Source organism: Sphaeroforma arctica (genome assembly GCF_001186125.1).
Source record: "Sphaeroforma arctica JP610 unplaced genomic scaffold supercont1.28, whole genome shotgun sequence".
NCBI lineage: Eukaryota > Ichthyosporea > Ichthyophonida > Sphaeroforma > Sphaeroforma arctica.
The window spans coordinates 139702-160636 of record NW_014040530.1 but is presented as its reverse complement, the minus strand read 5'-3'; the positions used below and the strand labels follow the sequence as shown (position 1 = coordinate 160636).

At 44.2% G+C, this 20935-nt stretch overlaps 3 protein-coding genes across 3 annotated transcripts; 2 read left to right on the top strand and 1 right to left on the bottom strand.

Annotated features, from left to right (window-relative positions):
- Positions 1–1333: 1333 nt before the first annotated feature.
- On the top strand, positions 1334–2870 carry SARC_00816 (hypothetical protein; the record flags this gene model as incomplete). The annotated part of the gene is made up of 4 exons (XM_014305499.1): positions 1334–1433; positions 1795–1923; positions 2347–2479; positions 2759–2870. 4 exons carry the CDS (start codon positions 1334–1336, stop codon positions 2868–2870), a joined length of 474 nt encoding a protein of 157 aa, XP_014160974.1.
- Positions 2871–3356: 486 nt separating this feature from the next.
- Positions 3357–16409, bottom strand: SARC_00815 (hypothetical protein). Its single transcript, XM_014305498.1, has 31 exons — positions 16313–16409; positions 15511–15578; positions 15089–15178; positions 14743–14882; positions 14298–14555; positions 14061–14126; positions 13750–13921; positions 13388–13558; positions 12932–13085; positions 12611–12738; positions 12316–12426; positions 12101–12188; positions 11765–11893; positions 10990–11331; positions 10364–10581; positions 9870–10076; positions 9501–9643; positions 9104–9212; positions 8727–8855; positions 8430–8575; positions 7834–8110; positions 7281–7403; positions 6657–6842; positions 6319–6483; positions 6035–6181; positions 5680–5805; positions 5449–5542; positions 5095–5295; positions 4594–4649; positions 4247–4366; positions 3357–3792 (listed from the first exon to the last, which is right to left on the bottom strand). Exons 1-31 carry the CDS (start codon positions 16314–16316, stop codon positions 3649–3651), a joined length of 4512 nt encoding a protein of 1503 aa, XP_014160973.1. The 5' UTR covers positions 16317–16409; the 3' UTR covers positions 3357–3648.
- Positions 16410–16661: 252 nt separating this feature from the next.
- Positions 16662–19816, top strand: SARC_00814 (hypothetical protein). Its single transcript, XM_014305497.1, has 4 exons — positions 16662–16807; positions 17874–18095; positions 18420–18935; positions 19182–19816. Exons 1-4 carry the CDS (start codon positions 16709–16711, stop codon positions 19362–19364), a joined length of 1020 nt encoding a protein of 339 aa, XP_014160972.1. The 5' UTR covers positions 16662–16708; the 3' UTR covers positions 19365–19816.
- The last annotated feature ends 1119 nt before the right edge of the window (positions 19817–20935 follow it).

Genomic DNA, 20935 nt, shown 5'->3' with positions numbered 1-20935 from the left:
GGTCGACTCTAGAGGATCCCACATACACAAATATATCTATAGGCATATATATATATATATATATATATATATGCGCGCACACAGATACACAAATATATCTATAGGCATATATATATATATATATATATATATATATATATATATATAATATATATATATAAATGTATATATATATTATATATATATTAATTCATATAGATATATTATGTCTTGTACTATATAATCAATATATGGATTCAAGTAGTGTATTAATATCTATATAGTTGTTGTGTGTGTATATAGCTATTTGTATACGTGTATTCATATATATAGTTTCTACACGTGTATGGCATAGACCCTTTCCTATATGATTGCGCAGACGTACGTAGTGTCCCCCCCGTGGTGTATTGTAAACAATGTCAGGCTTTGCCTATTGGTGCACACGAGTCGCATGTTTTACGGATGTTGTACGTTCTACCTCAAGGTTTGTCGTCTTGCGCATGTCAAAAGAATTTTGTGTGTGACCCTTCTAGTGCCAATAAATCTGGTTGGTTGTACTTCAACACTAAGTCTCCACCATTGATAGTGTCAGAATTCTCCTGGTGCACTTGTTCGTTGTTTTTCCCGAACGTAGATAGCAGATTCGCGTCATTCTAAGCACACATTGAGCGGGCATATCCAAGATCCAAGCAGTGTGATTTGCATGTGTAACAATGCAAGCGTTCAAGTCGAAGTACATCATTTTACGTCTGTCAGAAGATTCGTATTTATTTATCGGCTGCAGTTCATTCTCGGTGCGGGACCGAAGTCGCTTTGAGTTCGCTGGGGGTTATATTAGTTGCAGATAGATTCAGATTACTTGTATTGATCAGGTCCGTACCCAAATGTTTCTCCGCTAAATCTTACAGCCAAAGGAAACAGCCACTTATAGTAGTTGCGGGTAGAATCAGTCTACTTGTACTGATCGGGGTAAATACCCATATATCTCTTCTCTAAACTTTACAGCCAGAGAAAACAGCCACAGCAAGCACGCACATCCCTGAGCTCGGTGTGGTCACTAAACACAATGTCAAGGTATGTATGACTTTCGCTCGCCCATCTGGATATTTTGGTCAGGCTGACTCGATGTATATAATCTAGATATGTAGCATACCGAAGATTAACACTGTAGATGACCCTCTAGATAAGAAGTATAGAAGTAAAAATCCAAAGTAGGCCATCAAGATGGCCATGACTGTAGTTCGTCCTTTGCGAATGTGGTTTAGTCCATAGCCGCTTACCGCCTCATAGTGTGTACGCTTTTATCGCTTTTAAGGCCTAAGTTAAGTGCACGTCTCCACCTCATTTCAATCGTATGCAGCTTATTAAGTACCTCAACAAGGCCGTGTTTACCGTAGCATACAACGATGCCTTCTATGAAGATATCCAGAAAGTTGGCGAGTTCGCCAAGCTAGGTGAGTGTATGTGCAGCTGCCCCGACTAAAAGAAGTATCACAAGAACGAATCGTCATTGGGGCGCATGATATTTGAGCTGCCTTGCAAGTCTTTCACAAATTACACGTCGCAATCTCTTGGTTAAATATATATATCTCTGGGATCCAACACTGTCTTGCTCTAGTAGTTCATGCGCAGATTTAAAATTCGGTCTCCGGCCCATACGGCATACTACGCCACTTGTCGGATGAACCTGGTACGTTACAACTATGATACACAGTATTAGCTCTCATGCCCTCACTCACTGTCACTGTCACTTTCTGCACATTCTCCTTGTCGTGTCCTGGGCTGGGCTGCGTTGGGTTGGCTCGTCTATTGCAGCGTATTACGCTGACGTTCTGGTGGGCACGGTGTGCTGTAAGTTCGAAACGGACAAGAACGACCCGACCAAGAGGACGTGTTATATCATGACTCTGGGCTGCCTCGATCGCTACAGAAGGGTTGGTGTCGGTATGTTTGAGTGTTTAGGGTTTTAGGGTTTTTAGGGCTTAGCCAAAACGTACAAGTTGTCAGGGCGTACACACCCGCACGCTTGCGGTTAAGCGATAAGTCTAAACTCCTGTTAGCGGAGTTCCAACAAATACTTTGACAGCTGCCATCAGTGGAACAACGCCGAGAAGACAATTGGGTATCTTACAAGGCTGTGTTCACCTGACGTGCATACGCGTGATTCTGTTTCACCCATCAATAACATGAAGCAGTACCTTCTCCGTCTCGACGAGTGGTTCTATTTAACATGCATAGTATTTCATTCGGAAAGTCCAGTTCTGTGGACATCGCGACACGTAGTATCGGTAGTTGCGTTCCCGAATTTCGGCTATATAGTGTGCCTGTGCGCTTCTAAGCTGCTCAATGCTTCCCTGCTCTCTTCAGGAAGCCTACTGCTGCACCACATACTGAAGCAGTGCGTAAAGGATGACACCATCACCCAAGTCCGCCTTCACGTGCAATCGAACAATGACCTTGCCATGTCATTCTACCAAAAATTCGATTTTATTAACACAGGGTATGTCGGGCGCATGTAGCTTATTCTCGCATGTTTGTATTGCTCCGCATGCGGCGAGTACTTGTCTATACATTTCGTTTCGCTGATTGCGTCACTGCATACCCTGCGGCCGTTGCTCGTATCGATTCAGCAAATGCCCCCTCCACTTCTAAGAATTTTGCCGGGTGTATCTATGTGTGGTTACATGCACACATTGGATTGCATATCGTATCATGCAAGATGGTACGAATTAACACGTTACTCATCTTCTGCCGTCGTCCCGTTTGGTTTCTTCTGCAGCGCCGTGGCGTCATACTACAAAGATCTGACGCCGTCAGACGCGTATTTGTTAGTTAAGAATATCGAGCACGACCTCCCTGTCACGGAAGGCGTCAGTAAGATAGCCATATAATTCGCTAGAATTACGAAAATGACACATAACAGCAATTAGAATAAACAACTATGTTTTAAATGGCGGTTTATACGCTTTGTATATTGGTCCGGAAAATTGTATAGCTGACGCCTACACGATCGGTAGGCACAAATCCGTTGCTCGAGAGTCTTTCTGTCTGATCGAGATAATTTACAAGCTGCCTTAAAAGCAAGTTACAAGCTGTCCCTCTTGACTACAATGGCGAAATCTTCACTCACAGTATTGACAGCAGACGCAGGCGATGCAGGTAGTATATTGAGCTATTTTTTTTTGGAACTAGATGTAGAGTACGAGGGGGTGTACGACGAGACTAGTTAAACCCATTCTGCTGTTGAACCAGTAGGCGACGTTGTGTCTACAATTCCTGCTTTCACTCTTGTCTGCTTGGTCTGAGGATCGGATCGCTAAGTTCCCTCTATGTCCGAAAAGTATTTCATAGTTTTGACATGTAGTGTCTCGAAAAAATTGTAATGTTTTAATCTTTTTATTGACGGCTCTAATGACCAGCTGGCTCTCTGATCGTAAACCTCATTCGCATGAGACCAATTCTGGACAAATCCGCAGCCTTCGCGCATCAGGTAGCTGACATACAGATACAGGTCAGAAGAGCACACGTTCTGGTATCCAAACCAACGGACGAATTCCAGTTCCTTCATTCCAATGTCAGCATCAGCCCAATCGGAGTACGTGCATGCATGATATATAGATATTGCCGAAGTCAAAAGCCATTACAGTAGACATACATCGTCCACCGTGTTTAAGACTCATCCAAGGCAACATACAAAGCTGATCGTACGGCTTTGGTATCGCAAGGGATTCCGTTCCATAATTCAAATTGGCAGAAGGCTTGTTCCAGAAGCATTTCAACACCTTCTACAGTGGCGATACCGGCGTCAGCAGCCTAGAATTGTAACCATTTCAAATAGCATCAGAAACCACTTTCCAAATTCAATTGACAGAGATCAAGCACGACAGCAGTGAATAGCATGTACCTGGCTCTGCACGGCCATTGGTAAAGGTATCAAGCCCGCTATGCATAGATTCATCAATATAAATAGATATGTATCGGCAATATTATATATATATATATATATACCCGCATCCCCAATCGCATGTAAAACGACATTCGAGGACAATTAAGTAAAGAGTCCGCACTCGCGACTGCGACTTACACGTGCGATACAAATTCAGTACCAGACGTAAACACGATGTAACAGCTTCAACGCTTTCCATGTGCAATCTAACGCAACTGAGTCGGCAATGATTGCTTTCGTTGAGGTAGTGAGTTTGTCTGCTGTGTACCGTGGCCTCATGGGCTGCACAGTTACTAAATCCTTAAACCCTAAAACCCTTACCTGACGCAACAAAGCTGTCCGGCGAGGTAGATATGCCGCATCGAGCACAATCGACACTGACTGTAGCACTTCAGAGGGCAGCGTAATCTCCGCACTGGCTGGTATCGTACTCACAACACACTGTTGGAGAGGCAAGATAGGCAATGAGTAATATGAGTGTGTGGGCCAGGATTAGGTTGTGTGGATCGCATATCAGAACACGCTGAAGCTTCCCGTTTACAGTTAGTTCGCCTCCAGAGTTCTCGATAGTATTGGATCAAAACGCCTTCTGTACCTTACTGTTGTATAGCGGAGAAGTGTGGCAAAACGAATATGTAGGCACACAGTATACGCATCTACATCAATACCTGTATCGACGCTGGTATTGCTGCCAGCTCAGTAACGGCGGTAACACCAAATTGATCTGCACGAGGAAGAAATATGCTTCAGTATATGACTGCTTAATGCGATTACAACCAAAATTAGATACACAAACGCGTGACACTAGTCGATAAAAACACATCAGAGCGGTTCGTATATCAACCAACGTGGAGCTCTGGATGCCAAATGTTTCGAGGAGTCCGTTATATAAGTTGTACTAGTTACTGTGGCAATTTAGGGCGCTTAGGGATCATATATGTAAGCAACGGTTGTATACGCCGTATGGACATATCTAACAATTGCAAGGGGGTCGCTTTTGGAGCCGATCGACTACAAATGCGATCCTTATAAGAGACAGACACTGTGGCAACATACTACCTGCTGTTGACAACTGACTAAAAATGTGGTACTTATACGAGTCATACTAGCCACTTTTGACCACTGACAACACACATAGATTGCCTTCGCATCGGTGGTATACGCCATACCAGCTAAGGTGACTGCTTTGGACGCAGAGCGATTGTATATGTACACATCCGCAACTCCCATCTGCCGCAGAGTGTAACACGCCGCACGAGCCGTGCCCCCGGCGCCAAGCACCAACGCCGTTTTCGGCGGGAAAGCTATTGAGTGGGCCGCAGCGCAAGCCGACAGAGACTTTTTAATGCCCAACCAGTCAGTGTTATCTCCTGAAAAAGAGTGCGAGGTTTAAGTATCAATCGCGGTGATTGAGTAGGGTTGCCCTAGAAACGGGCCTAGGCAAATAAAACACGACTTGGGATGGCTGAAATGATGTACACTGGTGAAGATCTGTTGCAAGACAAAAACGAAAATCCACAAACCTAACAACTTTCCGTCCTCAGTTTTGATAACCGTGTTGACAGCGCCAATGGCCTTCGCAGATTCGCTCAGCTCCGACAAGTACGGCATAATATCCTGCATCGCACATTTGTTTGCAAAAGGGTTAGCTGATTGATAACAATCCGACAAGCGTACAAGCATTTATTACTTTGGTAGGAACGACGTGAATTTAGCAGATTAAATGGGCAAACTCAAGATATATCGGACCATACCTGTTTGTGGGGGATGGTCACCGAGCAGCCTCCAAATGCAGCCTCTTCAAAAACCTTGACCGCCACCTTGATATCGTCGCTTTCGTGCAGTGCGTACTTGCTCAACAGGCCCAGTTTAGCGAATGCCTGTGTTCATGACGGAATGCGAATGGGCGGATACGATTGGTGTTCAGCTGAATAGCCTATGCGAGGCGCTGTTAAGGCAAGCCATGGACCCAAGGCCCTTATACGATATCAAAGTAAGAAAATAAAACAAAATGGTGTCTTGCAGCCACCACAGCCTTACAAGGCACATCAATACAGTCTACTAACCACAGGTTGATGTGCCCAACTCAACCCGATGAGTCAAACATACCGTGTTGTGTATCAACGGTGATGGCGACTTTGAAATTGGGCTGCCCAGCAGATAGAACTTACGCGCGGGCAACATGCCGATGAGTGTCCTCAGCGTGTGAATCTCATCCACGCACAGTTGTCCAGGTGCCGCAATCAAGGGCAAAGCCTGCAATAGCGGGATAGGAAGGGTGTCATGAAACTTCACATATGTTGTACCAGAATCTGTCCCAGCCCGTGATAGCAGCGTAAGCTACTGGCCTGATTGACACTCAAACACTGTGAGATATAAAATCCGCGCAATACCTTGTGTGTGACTGGAGTGAGGAACGTATTCAATGCTCTCGAGAGTGTCCCGTTCTTTCCCATGGCCAGGGCAATGATGTTCGTATCTTCTGCGCTGAAGGGGAGTTTGCTCAGCATGCTTCGTAGCGTGTACACATCATCGAGTTCAGTTGCCCGCACCACGACCTGTCAATGCAGACAGTTAATAAAACTAATTAGATCCGTCTCCAAATCATTTCTGGACGCACCGTCAAAAGATACAAAATGTCTCACGCCGAGTGGAACACGTTCAGAAACAACTCGTCCACATCACCTCGGAACTATAAATCTCCCACGAATACAAACACTTAGTAACGTACCTTGACCACGTCAACCCGTCCCCCATGGTACGCCTTGATGAACTCTTCCTGTATCGTATCCCAGGGCGTGACATCTCCTGCCACGTGGAACGACGCAACAAGAGCACTCGCCTGTCGATTCTTGAGGAGATTTTCGCGGACCGCGCCTGACCAGATTGTTTCGAAATCAACATATTCGCAGCCAAGCTGTTGAAAAGTACCAAAATGATATGGATATCAACCCATTAATAAGAGACGCGGACATCATATTTTCGTTGCTTCTTGTTGGTGCCGTTTCTCCTAATCGCACCAAATAGATATCACGAACACGCTGAGCTAGCAGTACATTTATGAGTCGACCACCCCAAAGGCTCGCTAACGGACAAGCCGGTGATCATACGAAATTCGAAAATCTCGAGTCATGATCGCAGAATTTAGCATATAGTTCTGATATAATGTCTGAAACCAGCATAATAATCGTATATATATATATATATAAATATAAATATATAAATATTTATATGATACAATATAACATGAAATAACAGAATATAACATAATATATATATATATATATATATATATATTCTTATATATATATATATATATACTTATATATATAATGTATACATATATATTCTATACCTTGACACCTAGGTGGAGAAGCGAAAAAAGCTTTTCCTCAGATCCCGAGAAGGCACCGCCTTGCGTTACCGATCGCACAGTGTAGACGATCGGCAAAGGCGAATGGCGTCGTAGAAGCGCTACCTGTACATCATAAAGGAGAATACATATTTTAACGGTCAGATGTGCAGGCGTCCTTCGAGATTAGAGTAAATTGTAGTCGACTATAAGGATGCCTCCCTGGGTAGAAGGGAATGCCATACTCCGCATCACTACACAGGGAACAGTTCCGCAAACGTGACGCTTGCTCACAACCAGAGGAGTGATGTTTAGGACAACCCAGTCAATCCGAGCAGGCGCACCACAACCAGCTACCCGCCAGGACAGAAAACCACACGAATTAACGAACCGACACGAACATGCGAGACAACCCAGCCCTTCAACGGCTCAAAGCAGTCGTGTAAGGTACGTGCAAACGCCATATTGAACTTATGGCCGTAACGGATATCGTTTATATCACCAAAGTAGAAAATATCGAACTTCAAAGATACTTCCAACAGCCACTAAATCTCACCTGCTCCGTAACAAATTCCGGTGCATGGCTATTCAGTAAATCAACGCGCAATTCGAGAGCATTGACGCCCGAACCCAAGACATCCAGGCCAATGGCAATAGCCTCGCGCACATCACCAAATGTCAGCGACAAGAAGAAACTGGGATGCCCAGTGGTCTTGCCCAGAGGCGAAGGAGAGCTGATGGTGCGCATGAGACGCAGGAAATCTTGCACCACCGCTGGCCAGTTTGATTCGCCCTTCAGAATGGGGAACACGTAGGAACGGCACTGCTCGTATCTGCAGCAGTACGCGGGATAGGGTGATACATATAAGAGGGTGGGGGTGGTAAAGTATTAAGTATAGAACCGTTTCAACGACTATGAGGCACTGACGGGTGCCACAATCGCCACAGCCATTGAAAATGTTTGTGCGCTTTTGTTACGTGACCACCGAAATCATTGTAAATCACAGAATGAGCCTCCCGACACCTTAGGAGCTGCTATCGATGTCAGGTAGACGCATCTCAACACCGAGAAGTCGCCTGCACGGGGCCCTCATCACCACAAACCACGCTGAGCTACTGTGCTACATCTTGCCCATGGAACTCGGTACATACCGTGATTTTCGTTCCAGATAAACCTCTTTCGGATGTTGAGCGAATGACGGACGCGTCTTGTCTTGTAGCAAGTAGTCACAGATGTCGTCAATGTCTCGATCGATGTGAATGACTAAGGGGTGCGCTGCGAGTGTCTTGCACGCTTTCTGTGGGGGGTAAAACAACAGCGCAACTATAAACAAGAAAGAGAGCATTCAAAGCAGACCCCTTAAAAATTATATATATATATATATATGAAATATATATATATATCTGTGAAGTGGTGATACAAAAATATAAAGTAGTTCAAGAACATACCTCGGTTTCCACAATGCCGCCGCCGCAAGCAATCACCCAATCAGTGGAGTACGCGTGATCGCCGAGTATAGATGTCAGTGCTGTTTGTTCGGCTGTGCGGAACTTCGCCCACCCATGCTCCTCGATGAACTGAAACGTGGTATGATATGATGTCTTTCTTGAGATTGTGTCCGTAGGTGCACTATATAGCCTTGTATGTGTCGTTGATTTACCGGCAAGTGTAGCGTAGTGGGCGTGAACTCATGTGGGGCGTATTTGGCGCTTGGAAGTGATAGTATAAGCCGACGTGGTCTTGGCTACACGCACGTTCCCCGCAAGTAGGTGCATGCAACATGATTCCCTCATTAATCCATCATCTTCCCACTTATATCGCATACCTCTTTTAGGGTCGTTCCAAGAACGGTTTCGAGATGCTCATCAATATCGACAAATTTACGCCCCGTTGCTCGCGCAGCCTCGCGGCCGATTGTAGTCTTACCAGCGCCCCTGCGACAGTGGTGACATGTACAACACGCTGTTAGTGTCATTTGATTCACGTTCATCTATGCACACACATAAGGAAACTGCGGTGCATGATTCTTAGCTCAGGTGCCAATTACTTAGCGAGTGTGCGATGAAAGAGTGTTGTCATCTGCAGCATAACGTAAGACCGCGGACGCCAATCATCCATAAGCCATCTAAAGTAACATCGATCGTGCGCGGCCTGTATCGCACTTGATATCAAATGCTATAGCCTGCATGCACAACACCGGAGCGGTAAGCCACTACACGCACCTGTAGCCAATCAAGATAATCGAGGCGTTGGACAGATGAGCTGCCGTTGATTTGTGTGTGCACGTCTCGGGCACCTCCAGAGTCTGGCCCAGAATGGTTTGTAGATCATCCCAGAAGGCAGGGTATGTCTTCTCCACGCAGTACTGTGAGTGTACGGATGGAAATGAGACGATGCATCGTAAATCGAGGTTTTCAAGCTTTCAGTGCCCAGATTTAGGCTTATGCAGTCTTCCTGCGCTTACTGGTTTCTGAAGCGATTCATAGGCTGAGTCGTAGTTACTATCTCTTGATGTAAGTTCGACTGTATACTTTGGAGATATTGCATACATAACACATCATAGGTCAGTTATCACATCAGAAAAGCCATACCTTTTCGCTGATGCTGATCCCAGGCACTTTACAGCCTAAGACGCCGAAAGACATAGCAATGCGATGGTCATCGTAGCAGTGGATGCTTGCAGGAGTCCATGTGCTGATATCAGGGTTGCCGTCGATTTCGATCCCATCCTCCAGCTCACGCGCCTGAACACCCAGCTTGCCCAGTTCGGTGACCATAGCAGCCAAGCGATCGCATTCCTGTATGGGATGTAAACGTGTGCTAAACAGGGTGAAAGGATACTCAAATAGCTTCAATTGTACGACCTAGTCTTTCACAACCACGATTGCAAGATGCCCCGTACTAATATTGTTCATAGAAAAATATGATCTACTACGTGATTGCAGATATGTAGATACACGAACAAGGGAATTTCCCAGTAGCACGAGCTATGGACATCTACAACTCCAAACGGCACTACAGTGTGCATGCGCTGTGTCATGTGCGGAGGAACAACCAACACAAGACACAAACAAACAAAGCATACCTTAACTCTCTGATTTGCAATGCCCGTGAGCCTGCTAGTACCGCTGCTCACACTGCACAGAACGGCGGCTGTCATGAAGGCATCTGTCATGGTCATCATGTCCACGTCCACTGCCTTTAGGTGTGTTCCATGTACTGGTCCCGTGACGGTTGTTGTGCTGCCAGTTTGTTTCACTGTACAACCCATACTCTCCAGGACGCTGCAGAAGTTGGCGTCACCTGTGGTTGATCCGAAGCAACGAATGATATTCAACATCTAGATTTTTTTTTAAAAGACTCGTGTAGATACCATCGCATTGCCACGCCATGTGAAGGTCCATCTGTTTCTTATAACCTACCCTTAACTTTTCCACGCTATACACAAACTTATCTCGTTACCTCTATTTCACAAACTCGGCATCAGGATGGTACGAGAGTTCAGGGTCATTGTGACACAAAAAGTGTCTCATAACAGATTTCTCGTAAAAAAACGTGCTTCCAATGCGACAAGCGAATTCGCTACTACGACATCGAAGTAGTACTTGACACTTGCGTATGTGTGCAAACCGAGAGCACCAAAACGCACTGACCTCATGGACACTACACGAATCGCAGATATACAGTGTTACAATCGCAGATATTCGATACCTTGCAGACTGTCGGATCCAACGTTGTCTACGGTGACGGTGCCCCCCGTGATAGCAGCAATGGCTAAGGGATATGTCGCACTAGACGCATCACCCTCCACGAGGAACTTGGCTGGATTCTGGGGCGTTGTGGTATGGATGTTATAGATGTCTGTGCCATCTTCCCGCTCGACATCTACGCCAAACTGTTTGAGCAGCTGGTTGGTCATGTCAATGTACGGCTGAGATATGACCTCGTCACCCACCAGCGACAGGCACACCTGCTCCTTCGCATAGGGTGCCGAGATGAGAATGGACGACACGTACTGACTGCTGACGGCAGCCGAAAGCTCAATTAAACCACCTGGCAAAAGGGTATAGTAATTAGTATACCCAACACGCATATAAATAAACGTGTGCCAAAGGGTAATAATAATTAATATACACAACACGTGTATGAATAAATATGTGGCGAAGCGTACGATAAAAATGCGTATTGTAACGTTCCGCATATACGACTGACGGAAAGCAGGCATTTAGTTGCAAACCGACAATTGCGCGATTGTGGGAGCGATAACAACGCTTTCGGTGATTGCGTTATCAGTAGATATATTGAAAGAGCCTAGCGCTCTTAGATTGCACAACCGGATTATAGTACATCAACGTATATTCTTCAAAATCGATCGGATAACCAGAGCCTATACATTGCATCGCAATTGAAACTAAAGAGCAGGAAGAGAATAATAGATGCTGCCAAAGAATTTGAGTATGATAGATGCTGCGGCCGAGAGACTTACCATTCAAGCCGCCACCAGGGATCTTCAAGGGTAGACAGCCCTCGGACTCCAGGTACTCGATGGGTGTTCCGTTGGCTCTGAGCGCATCCACCAATGGACCAATGGGTCGCTCCTTCATGCGAGCATTGCCTGATGGCGAGGGAACAGCGAATGATTATCTTGTCGAGTGATATACGAGCAATGTGTACTGCTTCACGATGATAGAAGTTAATTTCGTCTTTGGTGCTAAGCTTCGCTAGGAGAGTACGGAATACAAGCAAGGGGAGAAAGGATAAATATAAACATATCATTGAATTGTCTCAAGTTGAGGACCACATCAAGGCGGTACTATGATACCTGTCAGTGTGGTGATTGCACCTTCGGGGCACAGAGTGACGGCTGTTGTTAGGAAACGGGACGCTGTTCCGGCATTCCCCAGGTAAATCTGTGCATGAGGCAAAGCGTTCGAACTTTTTTTGAGCTTGTCGATGTCATTTTCTTTGAAAGAACAAGGAAGTTAAGCTAACCAGAACCCCGACATCGACAAAGATTGGTCAAACCCCAGCACTCACCTCAACGTCAGCGGTTGTGAATTTACCGCCACTGCCAGTGATGCGCATGACCTCACCATTCTCCAATTGGCTTACGCCCACGCCAAAGCTCTTGAGAGCGTCGACCATAACCTGCGGGAAAGGTCCACAATCAGCAGTCGTGAGATGGCCGCAGATGCATATACGAATACAACCGAGTTCTCGAACACGAAAAGGGGCCACTTGACTTCCGTATAGGAGTATTGTACACGCGAAGCACCCTATGAGAAGGTGGAAGTAGCTCATAATAACCCCAACTAGCGAACATACTGAATACCTGTGTATCATCAGAGTGTAGTAGTCCGGAAACATCGCACTGGCCTTCGGAGAGTGAAGTCATCAGCAACGCTCTGTTTGAAATTGACTTTGACCCGGGCACACGTACTGTAGCGTTTATCTGATTGGCTGGTGTAGTCCGACAAAAAAAGCAGAGAATTGATCAGCGCAGTGACACAAGCAGATAATAAAACTCTTGGCCTACTACGCTCGCTTCATACATACAAAGCAGCACTTACTTCGAGAAATCGGCTTTTTCATTTCGAGAAGGGAATACGTTGAATAGGACGTGCAGTACCAGTGCTTGCGCGGTTATCCATACCTTTGTCAGACGGAACCACCCTCACGTACTCCGACAGGACGCGCGTAAGTGTCAAATCATCGACACATTTGGGTTCTCGACCATCAACTTCGCCCAATGTTTTTATCAATACAAGTCGCTTCACACCATTTGTATTCTTCTTGTCGACGGACATCTGCAAGCAAAGGTAAGAATATCAGAGCACAAACCTTAAGAACAATCGTTATTTACATGATCTTTAACTAGAGCGAGTGTAGCGTTTATCTGATAAAAGAAATCACACCTTGTGACGCTAGATACTATTCTCCCAATAATTTGATTTTATGATTCGCCACGCTAGCATGCTTTTACAAACGAGGGGGTAGCCATCACCTTTCACTTGTAAATACTTTACACTTGTAAATGAGACAGACACAATTCAATAAACCTTACGAGATATACTACTTAATAGTACAAAGCGATGGCACAAGCACGTACCTTTTTCATCAAGTCAGGTATAGTCAAGTGTCGAGGCATCACTGTGGGGAGACGGTATAGTTTCAGCATCCGAGCCAGCCGACTGACATTGGCCTGAGAAAGTATACCCAGAGCCCTGGCCACCTCTACCTCCCGCATCATACCAATGGCAACTGCCTCTCCGTGCAGCATCTACAGTGATAGCGAACAGTACACCCATAGGGGGTGCGCAGATTGGACTATAAGTGTAATGGTATGTAATGGTAGCAAATGACAGCGCAAACCTGTATACGGCAAGTTGAGACAAAATTATATCAATCGGCGCCGGTAGTATTGATCACCTGGGCATACCGATAATACCCATTGTGAAGCGACAAACATACCTCGGGCTGGCATAGAGCCTCGATGGCATGTCCTATTGTGTGACCAAAGTTCAGCAAGCCCCTTAAGCCGCCCTCTTTCTCATCCGCTGTGACTACCTCTGCCTTGACCGACGCACTTTGGGTTACGATATGTTCCAACGCATCTAGATCTAGATTTAAAATGTCATCTGACCTGCGCATTGAAAATTTGGACAGTGGGGACATGATGGCAGCCAATACGAAAGTGGTGAGTCCTGTGGAGTTTATGGTTTACACCAGTAGAGAAATAAACTTCACCGTCTTAAATACAGCCACGAGAAAGGGTAGCATACCTTTTTTCTAAGTACTCGAACTCGTCGCTGCTCCAAATCGCGGCGGTCTTGATAACCTCTCCCATACTAAAGGGAAAATGAAGTCAATTCTTGAGCGGTGTCGACCAAATTTTGATTCTCAATTCTTCCACAAATCAATTGGCAACGAAGCAATACACGTCGAGGCCGGATATAAAAGTCCCGTGAACGCACTACAAATCCAATTCGAATGACTTTACAGGCCGTGCACTCACTCACCCGTTGCAAATCTGTCGCATCGGCAGCGTGAGCAGAAAACTGACGTTGAGATACACCCGCGCAGGCTGGTGGAAGGCGCCCACCAAGTTCTTGCCATGGGGCGTGTCTATGCCCGTTTTGCCGCCGATCGATGAGTCGACCATAGCGAGTAGTGACGTTGGGATCTGCACGAATTTGACACCTCGCATGAATGTGGCGGCTACGTATCCAATGAGATCGCCGATAACTCCACCGCCTAATGCCAGAAGGCAGAGATCTCTGTACAATAGAGTGACCCGGTTGTGATGTCAAATTAGCGGCCAGGTGTGTTTAGAGTTCTGGTATGATGGTTATTCATTCAATCCATACTCAACAATTGATTCCTAGCCTGACCATCTAGTACGTAACAAGGGTGAGCTTCTCTATTCACCTGCAAATCATTAAATCAAGATGGTAAGATACGCACCTGGAACATTGTTGCTCGAGCAGCCAGTCTTCTATTTCAGCTTTTACAGAGCGGCATTTAGACGCTTCCCCCGAGGGAATAATGTACGATAGCAGTTCTACACCGTTGGCGGCGAATTCGCTGACAACCTTTTCTAAATACTGGAGATAAGCACACACAAAGGAGGAATTAAAACAGAGACACCGAAGGTAAATCATGAATATGAATATGAATATGCATATCAAACTAATCTGAAAGTACAACAAAGCGGCAACATGTCCTTTTGGAGGCTGATAGTCTAAAAAATTCAGAGAATGAAACATCTAGACTCCTCAATGTATTCGCTACTTAAACCATAAGTACTTACCAGAGGTTCGATATTCTTATCCGTGACAATAACGTACTTTCCGGCTTTCACATTTTGCACCACATCTTTCGCAATGAAAGGCAGTAAATCCTGTAAGCAAGTACGTTGGAATAATTATCATGGATTAGGGGTACTTTTTTCGAGCTAAAAATATCTCATTCCCGCTGCTCGAAATAATGAGTGACGGGCTCTATGCAGAGTCCAGTGGTACAATCATAGCTGTATACCTGTAGAACCACACAAATGCTTCCAAATAAACATGCCATAAACACAGTACAAGTGACAAGAATTCCCGATCAACTTTAAGTTCAACGTATCTATCATATCGTTGTAAAGAACTGACATATTTAAACTACACTCAAACAGTACCACATGTTCATACCAACAGTTGGAGCAAATTTGCGGCATACTTGAAAACCTACCTGACCAACATAGATGTCCTTTCTACCGAGAATAGATATACTCTTGGCCCCGTACATATTTTCGTTCGCTGTGTGTATGGCGACAGGGTAGGAATAAGATATACTTCTAGAAAACTCTTAGTCATAGTTAGCTATGACAGATTACGATGAAGATATCATGCAGAAATTCCAATCAAACACGTTGCTTGACACATCATCTGAAGAAAAAATCACATCAATATGCAACACATTAATGTATTGACGCAGTAGTGATGCAATGTACAATATGTGGGGCTGACTTTCAGAGAGAATATTAAGTATACACAGGGTATTGTAATACTAATACACCTCCATGTGGTCACACACACTCATCATTTGAAGAACAACTCCCATCGATATGCAAGAGAATGATATACTGACGCCAAAGTGGTTAGATATACGGCAGATGGGACGGACTATGCGAAAAATATTAAGCATACATGGAGTATGAGTACATATCACATGTACTATATCTACTACTAACAGCGTGCAATAGTAAGACACCTCCATGAGGCCCCACACGTTGCTTCACACACTATCTGAAGAACAACTCAAATCAATATAAAATACAATATTAAATTGATGCAGTAGTGACACTATATACAATAGGTGGGGCCGACTATGCGAATAATATCATTTGCACAGAGAATGAGCCTACATGTCACATATTTACAATATCTACTAATAACAGTGTGCAATAGTGCTACACCTCCATGTGGTACGGACACGTTTGACCCACAACTCACAGGTAACTATTGCCATATTGAATCACACATGCCCATACCCATATTGAACACACTGTCAATATAACTGGTGCGCTCTACTCGGAAATAGTATAATTTATTGGAATCAGCACTATATAAGGTTGTGTATGGTGGCTAGGCTAAACAATATATGAAAAAATATTTACAGAGCAACATGTCAGGCGTCAGCTCAGGCAAAGGCTTCTATTTACAAATTACAACCCCTTCCACAATATTTATTAATTATTGATGACCTGGGTTGAGTCAGACTAAAATTTTTAGGGTTCTAGAGTTTGCTCCACGGTACTATCGTATCACATGGTCTAAAATAATCAAAAAGCTATAAACTTCTACATTCACATCAGTATTTTTTTAGAGGTCTTTCTGATCTCACCACTGATCGACAGATAGTGAATAGATCATTAGGATAATACAGTATGTTAGGATCGCCAATTCCACGTTTCAGTTATGCATACACACTCTCGATAGGGTTTTTCATCGCGCTTTGTGTTGCAGGGACGGGTGTCTTCAGTCAGGTATGCCAGCTAGGAAGAGCTTTATTCTAAATTGATTAAGCGTGACAGGCCTTGTTATCATCGCACATCGCTTGGGTCGTCTGATGAGAGAGAAGTTGTTTAGTTTACATCATGTAAACTATCTCCTGATTGCTTGTGATAGCTTTCTATCAGATTTCTAATTTAACTTATGCGACGTATGTGTGTATACACATCGCAAGAATCCCGCTTGGTCGTCCATGTACAAATATATCGGTGCATCTACCTGTCGTGGGTAAGCTTTTGTATTGAAGGGGTCCACCGTCCTTGTACCTCGGGCTTACTTAAAATCAGGAGCAATTGACATATGCTTATCTATGATTATAACCCCGCAAGATCGTGTGGAGCAATCTCGTCACGCTGAAGCTATTTGTCTCGTTAGTCGAACGCGTCACATACAGAGCCCTCGTTGCTTTAAAATTTGTACCTTGGAATCGAGCTTGAATGTTCGCTAAAATTTTGAGTCTCCACGAGATCGTCAGCATTTTTATTGCCGCAGATTACGCAAGTTGTTGAGAACGTGCGGCCTGTGTTCCTGTATTTTCAGCTTCGTTGATATATTCACATTATGCTTTGTACTATAAACCCACCGCCTAATTTGTGACGGTGTTGCATATGTAAGTGGTTCCATATCATCTTCTATAGCGATTCTTTTGTGATCTCCTTGAAAAGGAATGATTGATACAAATCTACATGCCATGGCTATTCCTGAATATATGTACGGCTTGATTGTGTACACCTGTGATAGAATGTGAAGTGCATTTTGCAAAAGAATGAACAGCGCCGTTAAACGCAAGTGACTATGGTAGTTGTTGTATGATCAAAGGGTTCATGCCGCAGTCCATTCGCTTCTCAATTATGCGTGCTTGTAGTATACTTCTGGAACACCAATGGAAACCTCAAATTGTAAACACAACAATAATGACAGTACTCGGCAGTCGCATCGCATTCCCGGTTGGATCATAATACGCACGAACACTTCTAGTGCTTGTGCTGTTTCTAAAAAAATATTTCTACCACGTTACAACTTTTATTTCTCACCCTTTAGGCCTTAACCGAGTCTGTTCGAGAGCCCTTCCCCTTGACGCAGACCTTCTTCACATATGTGTGCCTCGCATTCGTATATGTACCGGTCTTAGCGTACAAGGGTATCTTGCTTTCCACAATCAAGGAGCTAGGCCTAGTGATATTCGCGATTTCATTTCTAGATGTGCAGGCTAATTACTTGATCGTGAGTGCCTACAAGTACACGTCAATGACCAGCGTACAGGTATGTCAATGGAAAGCTCGGTATTGTGTATACATATGTTATCGATGGTGTTGTCTATTCGTACGATACCCTCGTTAGAACAACACAATCGAAAGCACTCCGCATACACATAATATTATCTATGATTTGCATTAGGATTGTCTACGACTATATGCCTCCTCGAGTCTTTCTGCTCAATTTCTTGATAGGGCGTTGAGTGATTGCTCGCAACATAACTTTTTATATGCTACATGAAAATACATGAGCACGATAATGCTTCTAACCGGGGCTCAACTTTGTCAACTGTGAATGTCCAATTCAAAATGAAATCTCTACTCGCTACAGATTCTGGATTGTTTTACAGTGCCATGTGTTGCAGTGCTATCGTACGTATTCCTTGGATCTCAATTCGAGAGGCATCATCTTCTCGGTGCTTGCTTGAGTTGTTCTGGAATCTTCCTACTTCTACTGGTTGATCAAGGGAATACCACCCCATCATCGAATCCCTTGTACGGCGGTCTGCTGTGCATTGTGGGTGCGTCACTCTACTCGGTCACCAATGTGTGCCAAGAACACTTCGTAAGATCAGAATCGAGTATCCAGTACCTAGCTCTGCTGGGTGTGGGAGGCGCGATCATATCAGGCCTACAGGCAGTGGTTCTAGAGAGTACGATAGTCCAAAACGAGGTCATCACTGCATATGACTGTCTCCAGGTGGCTGGGTTTACGGCGTGCATGTTCGTGGTGTACTCGCTGATCCCCGTGTTCGTACACATGGCCAACGCGACGTTCCTAAATATGACGCTGCTTTCTGCAGATATATTCAGTCTGTGCTTCGGGGCACTGATCTTCAATATGATGGTAAGGATTTTGTTATGTCTACTTTCTGGTTCTGTTGTAGTATGATTGGACAGTTTATTTTCTCTCGCAAGAGTGCGAATACATATCGAATCTGCGACACTATATACTTTTGCTTACGCCGCGAACTGGAACACAAGGCTAATTACTCGCGGTCGTTCGCTCGCCAACGATTGTCCATACTGCTAACTTTTGCCAAAGATCTATAAAGCGTCTAATGTTTTTTTTCACTGGCCATCTACCACCCAGTTCTCCGCGGTATACATCGCATCGTTCGGGTGCATTCTTTGCGGCATTGCATTGTATGTAGCGCCTGCAACCGCGGCCGATCTAGAGAGGGGATCCCAGAACAAACACACAGGTGCGACTCCCGAATTGACAGAGTCTTCATTATTGTTAGGACAAAATGACGACATCGCAACCCTGGCGTAGAAACATATTGGCACTGCACTGGTGTATTCCCAGACACTGTACAGAAGTGTTATGTAGTTACAACCTCATTTAGTAAGTATTGGGCGCAGGCCGCCGAAAAAGCAACACTTCTTCCTAGAATCTGCATGGATAATTACACACTCGACATTATTTCATTCATGTGTGAAGCCCGGATACCAAAATTACGTTATATTCCCTCACCTAATGAAACCCGAAAACCACCCTCGAGTGACCCTTTCAATGTTTCACAACTTCATAAAAACAAATTAGATAAAGTGTGCCGTATCGATGGTATTATCTCCTCTTGTGTGTGTATTATTTAGTTGTTTGAACAAGAGAAAAATATATCCGTGCGAGTCTCCCAACAAAAACTAAAAATTCGAAAAAGCGCTTGATAAAAACAAATTTCAAAAAAAAAAAGTGGAAAATCCGGTCATCAATTTTTTCATGTGGAACGATGTGGTCGACAAGTAAAAATGCTGCGATGGCGATTGACTCGCGATTCGCGCGTTGATTGCTAAGAACGGGGATGGTTCTATGTATTAGAGCACTATAGAGAGTATAGAGAGTACAGACAATTTCCAACACATGCTCCCAGTGGGCCAACCGGCCAAGTCATCAGTGGAAATGGGAATTTTGCTGCGCAGATATTTGATAAAACAAACCGAATAGTAATCAAGCATAGCCATACATACATACAGGAGAGCAGAGTTATTATAGAATGTTTGCGATTATACACAGTAGACAAGCGACGAAAACGATCGCGTCGCGTTTTGTCCGATGCCTACCTGCAAAAGCCTGTTATGCAAAGCAAGCCACAATAGAACAAGATGACATCTCAGACGAGACACTTATAGAGGCGCTTGCCGACGGCTCACAATCACACCATCAACTGGAAAAACTGGTAGATGCACCTCGAGCTGTACAGATTCGCCGAAAGTACTTTAATTTAGCACAGAAGCAAGATGATACCGCCGGCAATATAGCACAGCTTCCTTATGAAGCGATAGATGCGAATGATTTCTACAGCAGAGTGCAGGGTGCCAATGCCGAATGTGTGGTAGGCTACATTCCCATGCCCGTGGGTGTGGCCGGTCCGCTGAGGTTGGATGGAAATGATTTTAATGTTCCCATGGCAACAACAGAGGGTGCCTTGATCGCTTCGACGAACCGAGGCGCACGCGCTATTCATCTCAGCGGAGGTTTGTAAGGGTAATATGCATGCCACGATGCATATAGATTGTCACTGATTTCAAATTTGCACTTACAGATAGTCTTCGAATGTCCCGTAGTATTGAATTCGTGTTAGCTGTTGTGATATCCGTCACATGAAGAAGTTTATATATATATATATACATGTGTTCATATTTAAATATATATAATATATATATATATGTATATATATACATTTATATGTATATTTAGATATATGTGTATATGTATGTATATGTATATGCATATTTGTATATCTATATATATATATATATATATATATATATATATATATATATATATAGTGTAGTACTATATATATATATATATATAGTGTGTGTGTGTATATATATATATAT

Excerpts from the sequence above, each read along its gene's own strand:
- SARC_00814 (XM_014305497.1), top strand. The coding sequence starts at position 16,709 with ATGTTAGGATCGCCAATTCCACGTTTCAGTTATGCATACACACTCTCG. Across the intron at positions 18,096-18,419 it reads CGTCAATGACCAGCGTACAG|ATTCTGGATTGTTTTACAGT; the intron begins GTATGTCAATGG and ends TACTCGCTACAG. Across the intron at positions 18,936-19,181 it reads CACTGATCTTCAATATGATG|TTCTCCGCGGTATACATCGC; the intron begins GTAAGGATTTTG and ends TCTACCACCCAG.
- SARC_00815 (XM_014305498.1), bottom strand. Across the intron at positions 12,189-12,315 it reads TCACAACCGCTGACGTTGAG|ATTTACCTGGGGAATGCCGG; the intron begins GTGAGTGCTGGG and ends CCTCATGCACAG. Across the intron at positions 5,806-6,034 it reads CACCGTTGATACACAACACG|GCATTCGCTAAACTGGGCCT; the intron begins GTATGTTTGACT and ends TCATGAACACAG.